This window comes from Vigna umbellata, chromosome 10, assembly GCF_029865625.1.
Source record: "Vigna umbellata cultivar VRB3 chromosome 10, Vumbellata_1.0, whole genome shotgun sequence".
Taxonomy (NCBI): domain Eukaryota; kingdom Viridiplantae; phylum Streptophyta; class Magnoliopsida; order Fabales; family Fabaceae; genus Vigna; species Vigna umbellata.
Window position 1 is genome coordinate 2,284,481 of NC_142174.1, and position 25,073 is coordinate 2,309,553.

A 25,073-nucleotide genomic window follows, 5' to 3' on the forward strand; every position below is an offset into this window, starting at 1 on the left:
GCACAGGTACAATCTCAGTTGTGTGAATTATGTGGAGGCGACCATATCAATGGTCAATGTGCCTTTCCAGCAGATGCCGTAGAGGATGTAAACTACATGACCAATCAATACCGTCAAGGGAACCACAATCAAGGGTGGAAACCACACCCAAGTACTGGTCAAGGACAAACTGGGCAAGCTGGTCAATTTAAGCAGCAGCAACAGCAACCCACCTTATGGCAGCAGAACATAAGTTAACATGTGTGGGAATGGCAGGAGGTCCTTAGTCCATAAGTTAACATGGGCGACGTAAGAACGGACTAACCTCGAGTGGCAGCTGTCGAGTGTATCCCAGTTGCTACACCACTCGGGTGCAAGGACGCCTGTAGCTACACAGATTCATACAGTCCGGACGGTCCGTCTAGAAATAGTTGTTGGATATTTGTTTATTTATTTATGTTGAATCATTCTGGTATGTTTGACTGGATTAAATTGATACTTTAATGTATGAATTAAATTACATAAGCTTACCCTGTGTTCTCTTCTTTGTGTTGTCGATTGTCTTTGTACGTCCGTCTTGTCCTTGCGATGATCATCCATGTGGATGGGAGCAGATGGAAGTGAGCTGCTGGAAGAGGCGCTGGCAGAAGAAATTTCGGAAGATGTTGAACCGGTTGAAGTAGGGATTAAGGTCGAGCCCTAGAGTGCTCGACATGTAGTAGCTGATAGTATTTTTGTTTAGTCTGAGAATTTGGATACCGTCGGCTACATTACATTTTTGTATTTTAAAACGTTCGACGTTTTAGACCTCTTATCTTTTTGTAAAGACTGCACTGTTTTAATGATTAATTTAATTAATTCTGATTATGGTTATCACTATATTTTGGGATGTTACATTAGTGGTATCAGAGCAGTTTTGTTCTATAAAAAGGACACTGTAGGATATGAGTGCACTGTGTTTTTGCTGTGTGCTTATTATATGTTTGGTGAGTTATTGTTTTAACTCTTACACATCACTAACGTTCGTTTTCTCTGGCTCAGAGAACAAATGGCGCCTAGACTTCCTCCTCCTCCACCACCCAATGGGTCGGATACGACCGATAGTGCCAGATTGTTGGAAACCGTGATCGAACGGTTGCAACAACAAAATGCTACACTAATGGAGCAGAACGCAGCTGCTTTAAGAAGTCTTGAGGCCGCACGCGAGAACTCCGAAGCTACTCAGAGACAATTAATGGAACTCATTGCCGCCACCAGAGGCACGACGGGAGCGTCCTCTTCCAATGCTGTTCATCATACCGAGTGGAGTTTGGAAAATTTTCTTCAACACCATCCGGCCAAGTTTAGTGGGAAGGGTCTTCCGGATGAGGCGGATCAGTGGCTGCAGGATATGGAACGGATTTACAATGCTAAGAGGTGTCCAGATGAGAATCGTTTGGCTTTCACGGAGTATTTGCTTACTGGAGAAGCAAGCCATTGGTGGTCGAACGCGAAAGCTATACTGACGGACGCTCACAGACCTGTTACTTGGGAAGTTTTCAGAAGCAAATTCTATGAGGAGTACTTCCCGGATAGCGTCCGTTTTTCCAAAGAAGTGGAATTTTTGCAGCTGGTGCAAGGGGGAATGTCGGTTTCAGAATATACAAATAAGTTCAAGCACTTGGTGAGGTTCAATACTATGGCCACCAGTGAAGAGTGGCAATGTCGGAAGTTTGAGAACGGCCTAAGGAGTGATTTGAAAGTTATGATTTCAAGTTTGTGCATAAGAACGTTTCCTGCCATGGTTGAGAGGGCCAAAGTGTTGGAGAAGAACATGGCGGAAGCTGAACGACATAAGAAACAGCAACAAGTGAGTAGGGGACCGATAGTGTCCAGGGGTGGTATGGTCCAGAGGAGGACTCCGTACGCTCGTCCTAGTCAACCATCTCATGCAGGCGGATCACAAGCAATCGTTCCTGTCGGACAGTCTGGACAGGTGAACGTAACTTGTTTCCAGTGTGGGGGACCACACTACCGTTCTTCCTGCCCACAGCTGATGGGAGGTAAATTCTGCACTCGATGTAGAAGAAATGGACATCTGGAGAGTGAATGCAATATGGGCGGACGCGCTGTTATGAGGCCGCCGAACGCTGGAAGGAACCAACAAGGGAGAGGTGGTCGAGCCCAAGCTGTCGGGCGTGTGTATGCCATTACTGGAGCGGAAGCAGCGAGTTCAGGTACGCTCATCACCAGTACCTGCTTGATTTATGGAAAGCAATGTTGTGTGTTGTTTGATTCGGGGGCGACACACTCCTTCATCTCGAAGGCGTGCGTTGATAAGTTGGGAATAGCTGAGAGCGAGATGCATTTTGATCTGGTGGTGTCGACCCCAGCAGCTGGTGAGATCAGGACATCTACTGTGTGTGTTAGATGTCCTATTGAGGTAGAAGGGCATAGATACAAGGTGAACCTCATATGTTTGCCTCTAAAAGAATTAGAGGTAATTTTGGGAATGGATTGGCTGAATACCAATCGCATTCTCATAGATTGTGGAGCGAAGAAATTAATCTTTCCTGGTGAAGTAGAGGAAGTTCTTTCAGTGACGTTCGGTCAGCTGAAGGAAGATATTATGGAAGGCGCCAGCTGTTTCCTCATCATGACGCACGAAGACAGTGGAGTTGTGAATGCGAATGAGGAACGATCGTCCAAGGTAGTGGACGAATTCCCTGATGTTTTTCCGGAAGATATCCCTGGACTGCCTCCGGTTCGTGAAATTGAATTCACTATTGACTTGGTGACGACAGCAGCACCTATCTCTGTTCAACCATATCGGATGGCGCCTGCAGAACTGGTTGAACTCAAAAAGCAGATTGAAGAGCTAATGGAGAAGAACTTTATCAGGCCGAGCGTATCACCATGGGGAGCGCCTGTGCTCTTGGTGAAAAAGAAGGATGGCAGCTCTCGGTTATGTATAGACTACAGACAATTGAACAAGCTGACCATCAAGAATAAGTACCCGCTGCCAAGGATAGATGATTTATTGGATCAACTGCATGGGGCGACGGTGTTTTCTAAGATTGATTTGCGTTCGGGATATCATCAGATTAGGGTGAAGGAGAGCGACATCCAGAAGACTGCTTTCAGGTCTCGTTATGGACACTACGAATATGTAGTGATGCCGTTTGGTGTGACGAACGCGCCAGCAATCTTCATGGACTACATGAACAGGATATTCCGACCATATCTGGACAAGTTTGTAGTGGTCTTCATTGATGATATCCTGATTTACTCCAAGAGCCATGAAGAGCATGAAGAACACTTGCGGTTTGTACTTGGCGTGTTGAGGGAGAAGGAACTGTACGCCAAGTTATCAAAGTGTGAATTTTGGATGAAAGGTGTACAGTTCTTGGGACACGTTGTGTCGGCTGAAGGAATCTCTGTGGACCCGGCAAAGGTACGAGCAGTTATGGAATGGGAAAGTCCGCGTTCGGTCACGGAAGTAAGGAGTTTCGTTGGTCTCGCGGGCTACTATCGACGCTTCATTGAAGGATTTTCCAAGATAGTAGCACCACTAACACAGCTCACGCGCAAGGATCACCCGTTCGCTTGGACCGATCGGTGTGAAGAGAGTTTCCAGGAGCTTAAGCGGAGGTTGACGAGCGCTCCGGTTTTAGCGATTCCAGACACTGCCAAACCATTCGAAGTCTATTGCAATGCCTCTCATCTAGGTTTGGGCTGTGTGCTGATGCAAGAGAGACGAGCAGTGGCGTACGCCTCTCGACAATTGAAAATTCACGAGAAGAACTACCCAACGCACGACCTGGAGTTAGCAGCGGTCGTTTTTGCATTGAAGATTTGGAGACATTACTTGTACGGACCTACTTTCCAAGTTTTCAGTGATCACAAGAGTCTCAAGTACCTCTTTGATCAGAAGGAGTTGAATATGAGGCAGAGGAGGTGGCTTGAGTTCTTGAAGGATTATGATTTCGAGCTACTCTACCATCCAGGAAGGGCGAACGTGGTAGCGGACGCTCTAAGCAGAAAAGTGGTGCATGTGTCGTCCATGATGGTGCGCGAGCTGAGTTTGGTGGAAAGCTTTAGAGACCTAAGGTTACAATTCGAGTTGGAGTCGAACAGTATCAAGTGTTGTAACCTTAGAATATCCAGCGACGTGTTTGAGCGGATCAGAACGAAGCAACGAGAGGATGAAGAGTTAGTGAAGATATTTAATGCCCTCGGTACGGATCCGGCCAAAGAGTTTAACACTGGAACGGACGGTTTCTTACGTTATCAGGGCCGGACGTTGATGGACAAATTTGTAAGCACCAAAATATGATGTCACAAACTTGTTTCACAATCGGCAAGTATGACCGAATCGTTTCAAGTAATAAACTTGGTAAGACCAAGTATCGTTCTCCCAAAGGACTCACGGCCTAGTTTAGTTATGTGATTTGTTGATTAGCTAAGACTTAAGAACACAATAATTGAAGTTTAATATGCAAAGACGAAAATTAAATATGTATGCATGAATTGATCAATGACAAAGACAAAAGATAAACACTTTCAAGGAAATATATGAATGAATATGTTGTTGGGGGTCAATTTCATCTCATCCACTCTCATATATTTTAGGAATTCAACATTCAAATCATCATTGTTAATGCCACTCTCTAATGTACCATTCTAGATGGCTTCTCCCTAATCAAATAGTTCATACAATTCCTAGCATTCCTAATGATTAGTTCATGAGTGCAGGAGCTTAAAGGCAACCAATATAATATTGTCAGTATAATATTGGGAGAAATTCCCCGGATCTAGATTTCCCCGTACGTGTCCGTATCAACAAAACCAATAATCATGCATTAGAATGAGTTAAACAATGCAAGCATTGAGCAAAGAGGAAAAACCCTAACTAATGATGAAAGAAAGCATATGTCTTAATTCAAAGATGTACTCAACAAATCCATATATTAGAGCTTCAAGAGATTACTTTGACTCCCCAACAAACATACAAGGTTTAGTTCACCATATTCATGGTGAACCTAGATGAATTACAATGAAAGTATGAAAGAATAAACCCAATAAAGGTGAAGAGGTAGCCTGAGCATCCAAGATCCTCCTTCAAAGGGGTGAAAGAGAGAGTGTTTTCCTCGTTTCTGCCAAAGATGCCTAACTATAGGACGTGCAAGCCCTTATATACTAATCTAGAGTTACAAAAGATTACAAAAGTCCAAGCCCAAAAAGTGCCGCTCAGCGGTGATTGCGCGTCTTCTTTCTTCCCCTCAGCGGCCATTTTGCCCCTCAGCGGTTCCAACGTCACCTCTTGAGTGCCGCTCAGCGGTAGTTTGCCGCTGAGCGGTGCCTTCGACTTCTCCTTTTTGCACTCTTTCTTGTCTTTTCTAATGTCCTCTCTCTTATTCTTCACTTCTTTCACCAAATTCACCTCAAAACCTGCACAAGAACACTTAAATCAAGCATAAACCTGTCCAGCTCTCTTATTTCTGAAAATATAAACAAAAGGCATGATTTCAAGCTAGTTTCTAAGTCTAAAGGTTGCTTTTAGTATCAACTTTAAGCATGAAAATAACAGTTTTTCAACTGTTATCACAACCCCAAACTTAGAACTTTGCTTGTCCTCAAGCAAATAAAATGTAACTCCATCTCCAACCAATTCATATGATGGTTCACTCATTCAAAATCCTCTTTTCAAGATAAGTAATAACTTCACTCAAACTTAAGACCAAGAGTTCAATCAAGATGTGCACATGCTTTAGTGTTCACAAAGTCATTTAAATTCCAACAAATGCTATTTTTCATGAATGATCAATCAATTAAGCATGGATGTTCATGTGCTTATGGAATATTTCCTCACTAGGTAAAGTGTTTCACTCAACACACAAGTGTATAAGAGGTAAAGTGTTTCACTCATTCACTCCACTATCACAATGTCACATGAATCAACTTTGCCTTTCATTTAACCACAATCAAATACATTCACAAGCATGCATCATCACAAGGACTTTTCAATGGCTTATAATGTGGCTGGGCTAACAAGAAAATTGGTTTTTCTGGATCACAAAATCCTTGAGTTAAGAGAATCATAACAACACAATCTTCTTATTCATTCCCAACTTTCTTTTGCCTTTGCTTTTGCATTTGCATTGAGCTTTGCTTCTTTTTCTTTTCTTTTCTTTGCATATTCTTACTTTTTAGCTCTTAGCTCAATGCTTTTTCCTTTTTCATGTTTCCCCAATAACCCCAAACTTGAACATTTAACAATACCACACAAGATCTTCTACTTAACTCAAGGTAAAGATTTTCAATCAAGGGTGTTCAGTGTATATTTAAGGCTAAGGGTTCAAAGGATAGAACACAACGTGTTCTCTTTTAGAAGGCTAACTTTATGAATTTGGCCAATAAAAAGGGTTTCAAAAACACGGCCTTTGATCATATGATGCAAAACAAGCAATTGATTCAATCATAGAAAACCTGGGCAAAGTCATTCATGCTTTCAAAGTAACAGCATTCAACAATAACAACTCTGGAGCTCAAAACCTCACATATAAGCTCATTCACATTTGACATGCACATCCTGCTTAATTTCACAATCACAATCATGATATTATGCATTTGTTCACAAAGCTTGTGAATCACCTGTATAAGCATTTTAATGTGCACATCATCTCAACATTAATCAATCAATAAGCATCATTCAATCATTACTTATCACACAATCACAGTTAATAGCAAACCATCATAAGGAACCAGGTGTTCAATAGAGTACATCAAACCCTAATCTAAAAACAAAAACAAATAAGTTCAGAAAACTTAAACCACAAAAGCATAATCATATGATAGCATTCATCAGTAAATGCTATCTCAGCTCCTCATCAGTCCGAGCTCTCTGTATCTTCTTCTTCCTCTTCATCATCATCTTCATCAAATGCGTCCTCCTCCTCAGCTTCATCTTCATCCATGTCTCGGGCTGAAGCTTCAGCTGCTTCAGCTCCTCCATGCCATGGTTCTTCTGGCCAAGCTACCACATTATGGAATTCATCCATAGTCCACCTGTGTGCTGGAGGGGTATCATACATCCCCACTATCATCTCAGCCGTGGCCACCTGCCCTCTGTGGATGGACTGCAACTGAGCACCTATAAGAGACATATACATGTCCCTCATCTGGAATGGTTCTGCCTCATGAGTATCAGCAGAAGTCCTGCTCTGTGCTGGCCTTCTCTCTCTACGAGCCTGGCGTGGTGGCACTGGCTGGGCTGCCTCCTCACCTCCACAGTACTGTCTGTAATAGGCCTCATCTATAGCTTTTCTTGGCCTCTCAAATGGTGGAACAGAAGTGTCCACCCCAGCTAGCTTGCAAAGGTGAGTGATCAAAGAAGGATGTCCCAGTGGTGCTTTGTTGTTTGAGGTGTTAGCACACACACTAATCTCATCAGCTATCACCTGCCCAATATTAACATTCAAGTTTCTGATAGCACAGTAGATGAAGAGTGCCCTGCTGAGAGTAATATCTGACACATGTGAACATGGCTGAATGTTGGCATGAGAAAATGCCATCCAATACTTTGCAAGAGGAGTCAAATCTGTCCTCCTAATATTAACCACTGAGCCAGATCTATTCCTTTGGAAGTGTCCTCCAGGTATGCACAATACTCTCTCAACATCCTCAAAGTCAGCACCTTCCTCCATGCTAAGAGCAAACTGGCATTGCTCACCAGCCCACACAGTATCCAGAAAGTTATTGATGGAGTCAGGATCATACCTGATAGCATGGCCTCTAACATAGCCCAAATAATTCTCAGCTGGATAATCACCAATCTTCTTTGCATTGGTGTAGAATTCTTTCACCACAGCTATGTTGGCAGGTGATGGATAAGTGGCTAGCTTCCCCCAATCATTCCCTAACACTTGCTCTCCAAATTGAGGAGCAAAGTTAGGTATCATTCCAACCTTTCTCTCCATTAGAAGTCTCCTGTCCTGAACCACCCTAAAGTGCTTCTCATGTTTCCTAGAGAGGAACCTGCCATTATGGGGCTGCTCTGGTTCCTTTTCCTTTCTCTTGGTTGCCATGGTTTTCAATCTCTTTCCTGAAGAGGATGCCATTCCTGCATTCAAACATAAATCCAAAACCACAGAACATGATGTTAATCATTAGTAAACACAAAACAAAACTCCTTTTGAAGCTAAACCACCGCTGAGGGCCAGAATTTCCCCTCAGCGCCACCAGTGCCACATTCAAACACGCAACAAACCAGAAAAAGCAAATCTGGCAGAGTGCCGCTCAGCGGTAAATGCCGCTCAGCGGTGATCTGCAGATTTTTGCAAATCTCGTTTTTAAACTGTCCTAACTCCACCCAAATGCAATTTTCAGTTTTCCAGTTCATAATCAAGCAGTTTAATCGGTTCAAACATCAAATATATCATCAAATCATGCATAGAAATCAAAACCCCTAAATATTCATGCTTTGACAATCACAGTCAATTTCAAGAACCCTAGAATGAACAAAATGCATTTTACTTACTTGGGTGGAGATGCTAGATGATATGAGAATGCTTCCAAACTAGAATGCTCTCTTCCAACCCCAAACTTTGATAGCACACTAGTGTAAAAGTGAGTGGAAGAGAAATTTTCTAAAGAGGGAAGAGTAAAAAGATGTGGGAAACCTAAGAGGAGATATGTGGGAGTCTTAGTGCAGAGAAGAGCTTGAAAGAATATAAAAACGCGCAGCTTAGGGTTTAAAAATACCCCAATGGGCTCGGGTTCCGCTAAGGGGAACTTAAGCCCATCTGCGATAGTACCGCTCAGCGGTAATTGCCGCTCAGCGGCACTTTCGTGATGTGCCCTTCTCCTTCTTTTCTTGACCTACGTGCCTGATAACAGTTGAAAAACTGTTATTTTCATGCTTAAAAGTGATACTAAAAGCAATCTTTAGACTTAGAAACTAGCTTGAAATCATGCATTTTGTTTATATTTTCAGAAATAAGAGAGCTGGATAGGTTTATGCTTGATTTGAGTGTTTTTGTGCAGGTTTTGAGGTGAATTTGGTGAAAGAAGTGAAGAATGAGGGAGAGGACATTAGAAAAGACAAGAAAGAGTGCAAAAAGAGAAGTCGAAGGCACCGCTCAGCGGCAAACTACCGCTGAGCGGCACTCAAGAGGTGGCGTTGGAACCGCTGAGGGGCAAATGGCCGCTGAGGGGAAGAAAGAAGACGCGTAACCACCGCTGAGCGGTAAATGGCGCTGAGCGGCACTTTTTGGGCTTGGACTTTTGTAATCTGTTGTAACTCTAGATTAGTATATAAGGGCTTGCACGTCCTATAGTTAGTATCTTTGGCAGAAACGAGGCAAACACTCTCTCTTTCACCCTTTTGAAGGAGGATCTTGGATGCTCAGGCTACCTCTTCCACTTTATTGGGTTTATTCTTTCATACTTTCATTGTTATTCATCTAGGTTCACCATGAATATGGTGAACTAAACCTTGTATGTTTGTTGGGGAATCAATGTAATCTCTTGAAGCTCTCATATATGGAATCTGTTGAGTACATCTTTGAATTAAGACATATGCTTTCTTTCATCATTAGTTAGGGTTTTTCCTCTTTGCTCAATGCTTGCATTGTTTAACTCATTCTAATGCATGATTATTGGTTTTGTTGATACGGACACGTACGGGGAAATCTAGATCCGGGGAATTTCTCCCAATATTATACTGACAATATTATATTGGTTGCCTTTAAGCTCCTGCACTCATGAACTAATCATTAGGAATGCTAGGAATTGTATGAACTATTTGATTAGGGAGAAGCCATCTAGAATGGTACATTAGAGAGTGGCATTAACAATGATGATTTGAATGTTGAATTCCTAAAATATATGAGAGTGGATGAGATGAAATTGACCCCCAACAACATATTCATTCATATATTCCATTGAAAGTGTTTATCTTTTGTTTTTGCCATTGATCAATTCATGCATACATGTTTATTTTCGTCTTGCATATTAAAATTTCAATTATTGTTTTCTTAAGTCTTAGCTAATCAAGAAATCACATAACTAAACTAGGCCGTGAGTCCTTTGGGAAGAACGATACTTGGTCTTACCAAGTTTTATTACTTGAACGATTCGGTCATACTTGCCGATTGTGAAACAAGTTTGTGACATCATATTTTGGTGCTTACAAATTTGTCCATCAAGTTTTTGGCGCCGTTGCCGGGGATTCATGGTTTAACTAGTTAATTTGTGTGATTATTGATTATCTTTGACTTTAATTTTGAATTTCTGTTTTTATTTTTTCTGTTTTTATTATTTTATCTTTTTAGATTTTATTTTTATCCTTTAGGTTAGATTTTATTTTTATCTTTTTAGATTAGATTTTATTTTAATTTCGAATTTTTATTTTATTTTATTTTTCTGTTTATATTTTTCAGTTTGTATTTTATTTGATTTTATTTTATTTTTTCTGTTTTCTGTTTTTCTGTTTTCTATTTTTATTTTCTGTTTTTTTATTTTTCGGTTTTTATTTGATTTTATTTTATTTGATTAGATTATATTTTATTTTATTTTATTTTATTTTATGTTTTTATTTTTCTGTTTTTATTTCCTATCTTCTTATCTTTTCAATTATATCCTTTGATTTTTTTTCTTTTCTCTATCTTTTTGTGCTAACAATTGTTTTTAGGGTTTTGTGCCTAATGTCTGCAGAATGCAATTTGGTCAAGAGTTTAACTATAGGGGCACTCAATTCTACCAAAGTAATCTCAACCAATGGTGGGAACCTCACTCAAGCATGGATCAAAGCCAATTTTGGCAAGCTGCTGGACAATTTGAGAACCAACCACAACAACAATGGCAGCAACAACCCTTTCTATCAGGAAGTTTGGATAGGTTGGAGGACACCCTTCAACAATTTTTGAAAAATTCCGACTCTACTCAGAAAAGCATTGAAGAATCATGTAAAAGAATGGAGATGCAACTTCGTCTCATTAGTCAGATATTAAATGATGATGTTAATACTGATGTTAACCTTAAGGAGGAAGGGCAAGTCATTATCACTGAAAGTGACAAGATTCTTGATGAGGAAAAATTAGAGGGAGATGAGGAAAGGGTAGAGAGAAAAGAGAAAGAAGAGTTGAGTGAGAAAGATAAAGATGAAGAAAAAGAAAAAGAAGTGGTTGAGAGAGAAGAGAGAAAGAAAATTTGTGTGAAAATAAAGAAGTTGAGGAGAAGAAGAGAAGGGAAGAAAAAAATAAAAGAAAAGAAAAAGAGAAAATTTGGGGAGAGAAAGCGTAAGAAAAAGAAGATGAGAGAAAAGAAGAAGAAATCATATGAAAAATCACATCCTCATCTAAAGAAGAATCATAGGAAGGAAAAGAAATTCAAGTGCTTTATGGAAATCTTCAAGAAATTGGAGATTAAAGTTCCTATGATTGAGACATTGCAACAGGTTCCTGGTTTGATCAAATTTCTGAAGAAGTTCAGTAGAAAGAAGAAAAAGAAGAAGGAACCTGAGCTTTACTGGGTCAAGCTAATGACGTTAAAGAAGCGCTTGCTGGGAGGCAACCCAGTGGATTTACAAACTTTTGATTTGGTTTTGTAATTTATAATTTGTGAACATTATTCTGGACATTATTTTGTTGGATCTAGCATCTACTGAAGGATGCTAGGTGATTAAGTATCTACTGAAGGATACTAAGTTTGTAACACCTACTGATGGGTGTTGGTGGATAGATTTTGCACCTACTGATGGGTGCTGGTAAGTTTGAAACACCTACTGATGGGTGTTGGTGGATTTTGGGTCAGGCTCGTGACGTTAAACAAGCGCTACCTGGGAGGCAACCCAGTTGATTGATTGTTTTTGTTTGTTTATTTTTAGTTAGGATTTGCATAAGCATTTTTAACATTGAATTGCAGGGAACCTATGAGAGACATGTAGGGAAGGCACGTAGGTCAAGAAAAGAAGGAGGGGAGCACTTCACGAAAGTGCCGCTGAGCGGCAATTACCGCTGAGCGGTACTATCGCAGAGGGGCTTAAGTTCCCCTTAGCGGGACCCGAGCCCATTAGGGTATTTTTATACCCCAAGCTGCGTTTTAAGGGTTTATTTTCTGGCTTCTCTCTGCACAAACACTTCCACACACATTCTTTTAGGTTTTCCACATCTTTTCACTCTTCCCTCTTTAGAAAATCTCTCTTTCACTCATTTTTCACTAGTGTGCCATCAAAGTTTGGGGTTGGAAGAGAGCATTCTAGTTTGAAGGCATTCTCATATCATCTAGCATCTCCACCCAAGTAAGTAAAATGCATTTTGTTCATTCTAGGGTTCTTGAAATTGACTGTGATTGTCAAAGCATGAATATTTAGGGGTTTTGATTTCTATGCATGATTTGATGATATATTTGATGTTTGAACCGATTAAACTGCTTGATTATGAACTGGAAAACTGAAAATTGCATTTGGGTGGAGTTAGGACAGTTTAAAAACGAGATTTGCAAAAATCTGCAGATCACCGCTGAGCGGCATTTACCGCTGAGCGGCACTCTGCCAGATTTGCTTTTTCTGGTTTGTTGCGTGTTTGAATGTGGCACTGGTGGCGCTGAGGGGAAATTCTGGCCCTCAGCGGTGGTTTAGCTTCAAAAGGAGTTTTGTTTTGTGTTTACTAATGATTAACATCATGTTCTGTGGTTTTGGATTTATGTTTGAATGCAGGAATGGCATCCTCTTCAGGAAAGAGATTGAAAACCATGGCAACCAAGAGAAAGGAAAAGGAACCAGAGCAGGCCCATAATGGCAGGTTCCTCTCTAGGAAACATGAGAAGCACTTTAGGGTGGTTCAGGACAGGAGACTTCTAATGGAGAGAAAGGTTGGAATGATACCTAACTTTGCTCCTCAATTTGGAGAGCAAGTGTTAGGGAATGATTGGGGGAAGCTAGCCACTTATCCATCACCTGCCAACATAGCTGTGGTGAAAGAATTTTACACCAATGCAAAGAAGATTGGTGATTATCCAGCTGAGAATTATTTGGGCTATGTTAGAGGCCATGTTATCAGGTATGATCCTGACTCCATCAATAACTTTCTGGATACTGTGTGGGCTGGTGAGCAATGCCAGTTTGCTCTTAGCATGGAGGAAGGTGCTGACTTTGAGGATGTTGAGAGAGTATTGTGCATACCTGGAGGACACTTCCAAAGGAATAGATCTGGCTCAGTGGTTAATATTAGGAGGACAGATTTGACTCCTCTTGCAAAGTATTGGATGGCATTTTCTCATGCCAACATTCAGCCATGTTCACATGTGTCAGATATTACTCTCAGCAGGGCACTCTTCATCTACTGTGTTATCAGAAACTTGAATGTTAATATTGGGCAGGTGATAGCTGATGAGATTAGTGTGTGTGCTAACACCTCAAACAACAAAGCACCACTGGGACATCCTTCTTTGATCACTCACCTTTGCAAGCTAGCTGGGGTGGACACTTCTGTTCCACCATTTGAGAGACCAAGAAAAGCTATAGATGAGGCCTATTACAGACAGTACTGTGGAGGTGAGGAGGCAGCCCAGCCAGTGCCACCACGCCAGGCTCGTAGAGAGAGAAGGCCAGCACAGAACAGGACTTCTGCTGATACTCATGAGGCAGAACCATTCCAGATGAGGGACATGTATATGTCTCTTATAGGTGCTCAGTTGCAGTCCATCCACAGAGGGCAGGTGGCCACGGCTGAGATGATAGTGGGGATGATGGACAAATTTGTAAGCACCAAAATATGATGTCACAAACTTGTTTCACAATCGGCAAGTATGACCGAATCGTTCAAGTAATAAAACTTGGTAAGACCAAGTATCGTTCTTCCCAAAGGACTCACGGCCTAGTTTAGTTATGTGATTTCTTGATTAGCTAAGACTTAAGAAAACAATGATTGAAATTTTAATATGCAAGACGAAAATAAACATGTATGCATGAATTGATCAATGGCAAAGACATAAGATAAACACTTTCAATGGATTAAATGAATGAATATGTTGTTGGGGGTCAATTTCATCTCATCCACTCTCATATATTTTAGGAATTCCTCTTTCAAATCATCATTGTTAATGCCACTCTCTAATGTACCATTCTAGATGGCTTCTCCCTAATCAAATAGTTCATACAATTCCTAGCATTCCTAATGATTAGTTCATGAGTGCAGGAGCTTAAGGCAACCAATATAATGTTGTCAGTAAAATATTGGGAGAAATTCCCCGGATCTAGATTTCCCCGTACGTGTCCGTATCAACAAAACCAATAATCATGCATTAGAATGAGTTAAACAATGCAAGCATTGAGCAAAGAGGAAAAACCCTAACTAATGATGAAAAGAAAGCATATGTCTTAATTCAAAGATGTATTCAACAAATCCATATATGAGAGCTTCAAGAGATTACATTGATTCCCCAACAAACATACAAGGTTTAGTTCACCATATTCATGGTGAACCTAGATGAATAACAATGAAAGTATGAAAGAATAAACCCAATAAAGGTGAAGAGGTAGCCTGAGCATCCAAGATCCTCCTTCAAAGGGGTGAAAGAGAGAGTGTTTGCCTCGTTTCTGCCAAAGATACTAACTAAAGGACGTGCAAGCCCTTAAATACTAATCTAGAGTTACAAAAGATTATAAAAGTCCAAGCCCAAAAAGTGCCGCTCAGCGCCATTTACCGCTCAGCGGTGGTTACGCGTCTTCTTTCTTCCCCTCAGCGGCCATTTTGCCCCTCAGCGGTTCCAACGTCACCTCTTGAGTGCCGCTCAGCGGTAGTTTGCCGCTGAGCGGTGCCTTCGACTTCTCCTTTTTGCACTCTTTCTTGTCTTTTCTAATGTCCTCTCTCTTATTCTTCACTTCTTTCACCAAATTCACCTCAAAACCTGCACAAAAACACTTAAATCAAGCATAAACCTGTCCAGCTCTCTTATTTCTGAAAATATAAACAAAATGCATGATTTCAAGCTAGTTTCTAAGTCTAAAGGTTGCTTTTAGTATCACTTTTAAGCATGAAAATAACAGTTTTTCAACTGTTATCACAACCCCAAACTTAGAACTTTGCTTGTCCTCAAGCAAACAAAATGTAACTCCATCTCCAACCAATTCATATGATGGTTCACTCATTCAAAAATCCTCTCTTTCAAGATAAGTAATAACTTCACTCAAACTTATGACCAAGAGTTCAATCAAGATGTGCTCATGCTTTAGTGTTCACAAAGTCATTTAAATTCCAACAAATGCTATTTTTCATGAATGATCAATCAATTAAGCATGGATGTTCATGTGCTTATGGAATATTTCCTCACTAGGTAAAGTGTTTCACTCAACACACAAGTGTATAAGAGGTAAAGTGTTTCACTCATTCACTCCACTATCACAATGTCACATGAATCAACTTTGCCTTTCATTTAACCACAATCAAATACATTCACAAGCATGCATCATCACAAGGACTTTTCAATGGCTTATAATGTGGCTGGGCTAACAAGAAAATTGTTTTTTTCTGGATCACAAAATCCTTGAGTTAAGAGAATCATAACAACACAATCTTCTTATTCATTCCCAACTTTCTTTTGCCTTTGCTTTTGCATTTGCATTGAGCTTTGCTTCTTTTTCTTCTCTTTTCTTTGCATATTCTTACTTTTTAGCTCTTAGCTCAATGCTTTTTCCTTTTTCATGTTTCCCCAATAACCCCAAACTTGAACATTTAACAATACCACACAAGATCTTCTACTTAACTCAAGGTAAAGATTTTCAATCAAGGGTGTTCAGTGTATATTTAAGGCTAAGGGTTTAAAGGATAGAACACAACGTGTTCTCTTTTAGAAGGCTAACTTTATGAATTTGGCCAATAAAAAGGGTTTCAAAAACACGGCCTTTGATCATATGATGCAAAACAAGCAATTGATTCAATCATAGAAAACCTGGGCAAAGTCATTCATGCTTTCAAAGTAATAGCATTCAACAATAACAACTCTGGAGCTCAAAACCTCACATATAAGCTCATTCACATTTGACATGCACATCCTGCTTAATTTCACAATCACAATCATGATATTACACATTTGTTCACAAAGCTTGTGAATCACCTATATAAGCATTTTAATGTGCACATCATCTCAACATCAATTAATCATAAGCATCATTCAGCATTACTTATCACACAATCACAGTTAATAGCAAACCATCACAAGAAACCAGGTTTCAAATAGAGTACATCAAACCCTAATCTAAAAACAAAAACAAATAAGTTCAGAAAACTTAAACCACAAAAGCATAATCATATGATAGCATTCATCAGTAAATGCTATCTCAGCTCCTCATCAGTCCGAGCTCTCTGTATCTTCCTCTTCCTCTTCATCATCATCTTCATCAAATGCATCCTCCTCCTCTTCTTCATCTTCCTCCATATCTCTGGCTGAAGCTTCAGCTGCTCCAGCTCCTCCATATACTGGTTCTTCTGGCCAAGCTACCACATTATGGAATTCATCCATAGTCCACCTGTGTGCTGGAGGGGTATCATACATCCCCACTATCATCTCAGCCGTGGCCACCTGCCCTCTGTGGATGGACTGCAACTGAGCACCTATAAGAGACATATACATGTCCCTCATCTGGAATGGTTCTGCCTCATGAGTATCAGCAGAAGTCCTGCTCTGTGCTGGCCTTCTCTCTCTACGAGCCTGGCGGGGTGGCACTGGCTGGGCTGCCTCCTCACCTCCACAGTACTGTCTGTAATAGGCCTCATCTATAGCTTTTCTTGGCCTCTCAAATGGTGGAACAGAAGTGTCCACCCCAGCTAGCTTGCAAAGGTGAGTGATCAAAGAAGGATGTCCTAGTGGTGCTTTGTTGTTTGAGGTGTTAGCACACACACTAATCTCATCAGCTATCACCTGCCCAATATTAACATTCAAGTTTCTGATAACACAGTAGATGAATAGTGCCCTGCTGAGAGTAATATCTGACACATGTGAACATGGCTGAATGTTGGCATGAGAAAACGTCATCCAATACTTTGCAAGAGGAGTCAAATCTGTCCTCCTAATGTTAACCACTGAGCCAGATCTATTCCTTTGGAAGTGTCCTCCAGATATACACAATACTCTCTCCACATCCTCATAATCAGCACCTTCCTCCATGCTAAGAGCAAACTGGCATTGTTCACCAGCCCACACAGTATCCAGAAAGTTATTTATGGAGTCAGGATCATACCTGATAGCATGGCCTCTAACATAGCCCAAATAATTCTCAGCTGGATAATCACCAATCTTCTTTGCATTGGTGTAAAATTCTTTCACCACAGCTATGTTGGCAGGTGATGGATAAGTGGCTAGCTTCCCCCAATCATTCCCTAACACTTGCTCTCCAAATTGAGGAGCAAAGTTAGGTATCATTCCAACCTTTCTCTCCATTAGAAGTCTCCTGTCCTGAACCACCCTAAAGTGCTTCTCATGTTTCCTAGAGAGGAACCTGCCATTATGGGGCTGCTCTGGTTCCTTTTCCTTCCTCTTGGTTGCCATGGTTTTCAATCTCTTTCCTGAAGAGGATGCCATTCCTGCATTCAAACATAAATCCAAAACCACAGAACATGATGTTAATCATTAGTAAACTCAGAACACAACTCCTTTCGAATCTAAACCACCGCTGAGGGCCAGAATTTCCCCTCAGCGCCACCAGTGCCACATTCAAACACGCAATAAACCAAAAAAAAAACAAATCTGGCAGAGTACCGCTCAGCGGTAAATGCCGCTCAGCGGTGATCTGCAGATTTTTGCAAATCTCTTTTTAAAACAGTCCTAACTCCACCCAAATGCAATTTTCAGTTTTCCAGTTCATAATCAAGCAGTTTAATCGGTTCAAACATCAAATATATCATCAAATCATGCATAGAAACTAAAACCCCTAAGTATTCATGCTTTGACAATCACATTCAAATTCAAGAACCCTAGAATGAACAAAATGCATTTTACTTACTTGGGTGGAGATGCTAGATGATATGAGAATGCTTCCAAACTAGAATGCTCTCTTCCAACCCCAAACTTTGATGACACACTAGTATAAAAGTGAGTGGAAGAGAAATCTTCTAAAGAGGGAAGAGTAAAAAGATGTGGAAAACCTATGAGAAGAGGTGTAGAAGTGTTTATGCAGAGAAGAACTTGAAAGAGTGTAAAAACGCGCAGCTTAGGGTTTAAAATTACCCCAATGGGCTCGGGTTCCGCTAAGGGGAACTTAAGCCCATCTGCGTTAGTACCGCTCAGCGGTAAATGCCGCTCAGCGGCACTTTCGTGATGTGCCCTTCTCCTTCTTTTCTTGACCTACGTGCCTTCCTAGCATACCCCTCATAGGTTCCCTGCAATTCAATGTTAAAAATGCTTATGCAAACCCTAACTAAAATAGACAAACAGAAAACAATCAATCAACTGGGTTGCCTCCCAGGTAGCGCTTGTTTAACGTCACGAGCCTGACCCAAAATCCACCAACACCCATCAGTAGGTGTTTCAAACTTACCAACACCCATCAGTAGGTGCAAAGTCTTCTCACCAACACCCATCAGTAGGTGTTACAAACTTAGTATCCTTCAGTAGATACTTAACCACCTAGCATCCTTCAGTAGATGCTAAATCCAACAAAATAGTTACAAAAATAAAGTCCACAAATTAAAAATTACAAAACCAAAATAAAATCAAAAGTTCTTAAATCACTGGGTTGCCTCCCAGCAAGCGCTCTTTTAACGTCATTAGCTTGACCCAACCTCAAGTTCCTTCTTCTTTTTCTTCTTTCTACTGAACTTCTTCAGAAATTTGATCAAACCAGGAACCTGTTGCAATGTCTCAACCATAGGAACTTTAATCTCCAATTTCTTGAAGATTTCCATAAAGCGCTTAAATTTCTTTTCCTTCCTATGATTCTTCTTTAGATGAGGATGTGATTTTTCATGTGATTTCTTCTTCTTTCCTCTCATCTTCTTTTTCTTCCTTTTTCTCTCCCTAAATTTTCTCTTTTTCTCTTCTTTTATTTTTTTCTTCCTTTCTCTTTTTCTCCTCAACTTCTTTATCTTCACACAAATTTTCTTTCTCTCTTCTCTCTCAACCACTTCTTTCTCTTTTTCTTCATCTTTATTTTTCTCACTCAACTCTTCTTTCTCTTTTCTCTCTACCCTTTCCTCATCTCCCTCTAATTTTTCCTCATCAAGAATCTTGTCACTTTCAGTGATAATGACTTGCCCTTCCTCCTTAAGGTTAACATCAGTATTAACATCATCATTTAATATCTGACTAATGTGACGAAGTTGCATCTCCATTCTTTTACATGATTCTTCAATGCTTTTCTGAGTAGAGTCGGAATTTTTCAAAAATCGTTGAAGGGTGTCCTCCAAACTTTCTGATAGAGAGGATTTTTGCTGCCATTGTTGTTGTGGTTGGTTCTCAAATTGTTCGGCAGCTTGCCAAAATTGGCTTTGATCCATGCTTGAGTGAGGTTCCCACCATTGGTTGAGATTACTTTGGTAGAATTGAGTGCCCATATAGTTAAACTCTTGACCAAATTGCATTCTGCAGACATTAGGCACAAAACCCTAAAAACAATTGTTAGCGCAAAAAGATATAGGAGAAGATAGAGATTCAAAAGATAAAAAGATTTAGAAGATAGAAGATTTAGAAGATAGAATGAAATAAAACCTAATCTAAAATAAAATCTAATCTAAAAGATAAAAATAAAATCTAACCTAAAAAAAAGATCTAATCTAATCTAATCAAATAAAATAAAATCTAACCTAACCTAAAAGATAGAATAAAATAAAATAAAATCTAACCTAACCTAAAAGATAAAAATAAAATCTAATAAAATCTAACCTAAAAATAAAAAACAGAAAAACAGAAAAACAGAAAACAGAAAAATAAAATAAAAATTCGAAAATAAAATAAAATCTAATCTAAAAAGATAAAAATCAAATCTAATCCTAAAAGATAAAAATCAAATCTAAAAAAAATAAAATCTAATAAAAACAGAAAAAAATAAAAACAGAAATTCAAAATCAAAGTCAAAGGTAATCAATAATCACACAAATTAACCAGTTAAACCACGAGTCCCCGGCAGCGGCGCCAAAAACTTGATGGACAAATTTGTAAGCACCAAAATATGATGTCACAAACTTGTTTCACAATCGGCAAGTATGACCGAATCGTTCAAGTAATAAAACTTGGTAAGACCAAGTATCGTTCTTCCCAAAGGACTCACGGCCTAGTTTAGTTATGTGATTTCTTGATTAGCTAAGACTTAAGAAAACAATGATTGAAATTTTAATATGCAAGACGAAAATAAACATGTATGCATGAATTGATCAATGGCAAAGACATAAGATAAACACTTTCAATGGATTAAATAAATGAATATGTTGTTGGGGGTCAATTTCATCTCATCCACTCTCATATATTTTAGGAATTCCTCTTTCAAATCATCATTGTTAATGCCACTCTCTAATGTACCATTCTAGATGGCTTCTCCCTAATCAAATAGTTCATACAATTCCTAGCATTCCTAATGATTAGTTCATGAGTGCAGGAGCTTAAGGCAACCAATATAATGTTGTCAGTAAAATATTGGGAGAAATTCCCCGGATCTAGATTTCCCCGTACGTGTCCGTATCAACAAAACCAATAATCATGCATTAGAATGAGTTAAACAATGCAAGCATTGAGCAAAGAGGAAAAACCCTAACTAATGATGAAAAGAAAGCATATGTCTTAATTCAAAGATGTATTCAACAAATCCATATATGAGAGCTTCAAGAGATTACATTGATTCCCCAACAAACATACAAGGTTTAGTTCACCATATTCATGGTGAACCTAGATGAATAACAATGAAAGTATGAAAGAATAAACCCAATAAAGGTGAAGAGGTAGCCTGAGCATCCAAGATCCTCCTTCAAAGGGGTGAAAGAGAGAGTGTTTGCCTCGTTTCTGCCAAAGATACTAACTAAAGGACGTGCAAGCCCTTAAATACTAATCTAGAGTTACAAAAGATTATAAAAGTCCAAGCCCAAAAAGTGCCGCTCAGCGCCATTTACCGCTCAGCGGTGGTTACGCGTCTTCTTTCTTCCCCTCAGCGGCCATTTTGCCCCTCAGCGGTTCCAACGTCACCTCTTGAGTGCCGCTCAGCGGTAGTTTGCCGCTGAGCGGTGCCTTCGACTTCTCCTTTTTGCACTCTTTCTTGTCTTTTCTAATGTCCTCTCTCTTATTCTTCACTTCTTTCACCAAATTCACCTCAAAACCTGCACAAAAACACTTAAATCAAGCATAAACCTGTCCAGCTCTCTTATTTCTGAAAATATAAACAAAATGCATGATTTCAAGCTAGTTTCTAAGTCTAAAGGTTGCTTTTAGTATCACTTTTAAGCATGAAAATAACAGTTTTTCAACTGTTATCAGTGGGGATGTATGATACCCCTCCAGCACACAGGTGGACTATGGATGAATTCCATAATGTGGTAGCTTGGCCAGAAGAACCAGTATATGGAGGAGCTGGAGCAGCTGAAGCTTCAGCCAGAGATATGGAGGAAGATGAAGCAGAGGAGGAGGATGCATTTGATGAAGATGATGATGAAGAGGAAGAGGAAGATACAGAGAGCTCGGACTGATGAGGAGCTGAGATAGCATTTACTGATGAATGCTATCATATGATTATGCTTTTGTGGTTTAAGTTTTCTGAACTTATTTGTTTTTGTTTTTAGATTAGGGTTTGATGTACTCTATGTGAAACCTGGTTTCTTGTGATGGTTTGCTATTAACTGTGATTGTGTGATAAGTAATGCTGAATGATGCTTATGATTAATTGATGTTGAGATGATGTGCACATTAAAATGCTTATACAGGTGATTCACAAGCTTTGTGAACAAATGCATAATATCATGATTGTGATTGTGAAATTAAGCAGGATGTGCATGTCAAATGTGAATGAGCTTATATGTGAGGTTTTGAGCTCCAGAGTTGTTATTGTTGAATGCTATTACTTTGAAAGCATGAATGACTTTGCCCAGGTTTTCTATGATTGAATCAATTGCTTGTTTCGCATCATATGATCAAAGGCCGTGTTGTTGAAACCCTTTTTATTGGCCAAATTCATAAAGTTAGCCTTCTAAAAGAGAACACGTTGTGTTCTATCCTTTGAACCCTTAGCCTTAAATATACACTGAACACCCTTGATTGAAAATCTTTACCTTGAGTTAAGTAGAAGATCTTGTGTGGTATTGTTAAATGTTCAAGTTTGGGGTTATTGGGGAAACATGAAAAAGGAAAAAGCATTGAGCTAAGAGCTAAAAGTAAGAATATGCAAAGAAAAGAAAAGAAAAAGAAGCAAAGCTCAATGCAAATGTAAAAGCAAAGGCAAAAGAAAGTTGGGAATGAATAAGAAGATTGTGTTGTTATGACTCTCTTAACTCAAGGATTTTGTGATCCAGAAAAACCAATTTTCTTGTTAGCCCAGCCACATTATAAGCCATTGAAAAGTCCTTGTGATGATGCATGCTTGTGAATGTATTTGATTGTGGTAAAATGAAAGGCAAAGTTGATTCATGTGACATTGTGATAGTGGAGTGAATGAGTGAAACACTTTACCTCTTATACACTTGTGTGTTGAGTGAAACACTTTACCTAGTGAGGAAAGATTCCATAAGCACATGAACATCCATGCTTAATTGATTGATCATTCATGAAAAATAGCATTTGTTGGAACTTAAATGACTTTGTGAACACTAAAGAATGTGCACATCTTGAATTAACTCTTGGTCATAAGTTTGAGTGAAGTTATTACTTATCTTGAAAAGAGGATTTTGAATGAGTGAACCATCATATGAATTGGTTGGAGATGGAGTTACATTTTGTTTGCTTGAGGACAAGCAAAGTTCTAAGTTTGGGGTTGTGATAACAGTTGAAAAACTGTTATTTTCATGCTTAAAAGTGATACTAAAAGCAATCTTTAGACTTAGAAACTAGCTTGAAATCATGCATTTTGTTTATATTTTCAGAAATAAGAGAGCTGGACAGGTTTATGCTTGATTTGAGTGTTTTTGTGCAGGTTTTGAGGTGAATTTGGTGAAAGAAGTGAAGAATGAGAGAGAGGACATTAGAAAAGACAAGAAAGAGTGCAAAAAGAGAAGTCGAAGGCACCGCTCAGCGGCAAACTACCGCTGAGCGGCACTCAAGAGGTGGCGTTGGAACCGCTGAGGGGCAAATGGCCGCTGAGGGGAAGAAAGAAGACGCGTAACCACCGCTGAGCGGTAAATGGCGCTGAGCGGCACTTTTTGGGCTTGGACTTTTGTAATCTTTTGTAACTCTAGATTAGTATATAAGGGCTTGCACGTCCTATAGTTAGTATCTTTGGCAGAAACGAGGCAAACACTCTCTCTTTCACCCCTTTGAAGGAGGATCTTGGATGCTCAGGCTACCTCTTCCACTTTATTGGGTTTATTCTTTCATACTTTCATTGTTATTCATCTAGGTTCACCATGAATATGGTGAACTAAACCTTGTATGTTTGTTGGGGAATCAATGTAATCTCTTGAAGCTCTCATATATGGAATCTGTTGAGTACATCTTTGAATTAAGACATATGCTTTCTTTCATCATTAGTTAGGGTTTTTCCTCTTTGCTCAATGCTTGCATTGTTTAACTCATTCTAATGCATGATTATTGGTTTTGTTGATACGGACACGTACGGGGAAATCTAGATCCGGGGAATTTCTCCCAATATTATACTGACAATATTATATTGGTTGCCTTTAAGCTCCTGCACTCATGAACTAATCATTAGGAATGCTAGGAATTGTATGAACTATTTGATTAGGGAGAAGCCATCTAGAATGGTACATTAGAGAGTGGCATTAACAATGATGATTTGAATGTTGAATTCCTAAAATATATGAGAGTGGATGAGATGAAATTGACCCCCAACAACATATTCATTCATATATTCCATTGAAAGTGTTTATCTTTTGTTTTTGCCATTGATCAATTCATGCATACATGTTTATTTTCGTCTTGCATATTAAAATTTCAATTATTGTTTTCTTAAGTCTTAGCTAATCAAGAAATCACATAACTAAACTAGGCCGTGAGTCCTTTGGGAAGAACGATACTTGGTCTTACCAAGTTTTATTACTTGAACGATTCGGTCATACTTGCCGATTGTGAAACAAGTTTGTGACATCATATTTTGGTGCTTACAAATTTGTCCATCAGTGCCTTCCTAGCATACCCCTCATAGGTTCCCTGCAATTCAATGTTAAAAATGCTTATGCAAATCCTAAAAATAAACAAACAGAAAACAATCAATCAACTGGGTTGCCTCCCAGGTAGCGCTTGTTTAACGTCACGAGCCTGACCCAAAATCCACCAACACCCATCAGTAGGTGTTTCAAACTTACCAGCACCCATCAGTAGGTGTAAAATCTTCTCACCAACACCCATCAGTAGGTGTTACAAACTTAGTATCCTTCAGTAGATACTTAACCACCTAGCATCCTTCAGTAGATGCTAAATCCCACAAAATAATGTCCAGAATAATGTTCACAAATTACAAATTATAAAACCAAATCAAAAGTTTGTAAATCTACTGGGTTGCCTCCCAGCAAGCGCTTCTTTAACGTCACTAGCTTGACCCTGTTAAAGCTCACGTTCCATCTTCTTTATAATTGATGTAGTCCTTCCACCAACCTTTCAACTGCTTCCTTTGGACTGTTTTGGACTCTCTAGAATATGGAGACTCTATCTCTATCATCTCCTTCTCTTTAAAGCCTTTTATAACCCACAACTTGTTCTTGAGTCTTACAGGTATGCCAAGTTGGAGTTTTAATTTTTTCCAGTCTCTAGGAACTTCTTCTCCTTTTCCAATCTCTTCTACCTTGGGTGCCTGAAAATACAAACAATGGTTATCAGAAACCTCAAGATTTTTATTTTTACCTCTAGTTATGGGTGCATCTCGAAATGCAGCTTTATAACTGGCTTCTTCCTCCTTTGCTTGTGTTTCATCTTTGAAGACATCCACCACCACTCTCTCCTCTCCGTCTTGGAGAACCACTATACCTTCATTC

The 25,073-nt window shown here is 39.5% G+C and overlaps 1 protein-coding gene across 1 annotated transcript in view; it reads left to right on the top strand.

Moving 5' to 3' along the window:
• The first annotated feature begins 1,027 nt into the window (after positions 1–1,027).
• The window catches only part of LOC148191617 (uncharacterized), a 28,934-nt gene continuing 4,888 nt past the window's right edge, over positions 1,028–25,073 (top strand). Inside the window, exons 1-4 of the mRNA XM_088100617.1 lie at positions 1,028–1,733; positions 1,779–2,195; positions 2,505–2,866; positions 3,074–3,970. Coding sequence (XP_087956743.1) covers positions 1,028–1,733; positions 1,779–2,195; positions 2,505–2,866; positions 3,074–3,970 — 2,382 coding nt within the window. The remainder of the gene's footprint in view (positions 1,734–1,778; positions 2,196–2,504; positions 2,867–3,073; positions 3,971–25,073) is intronic.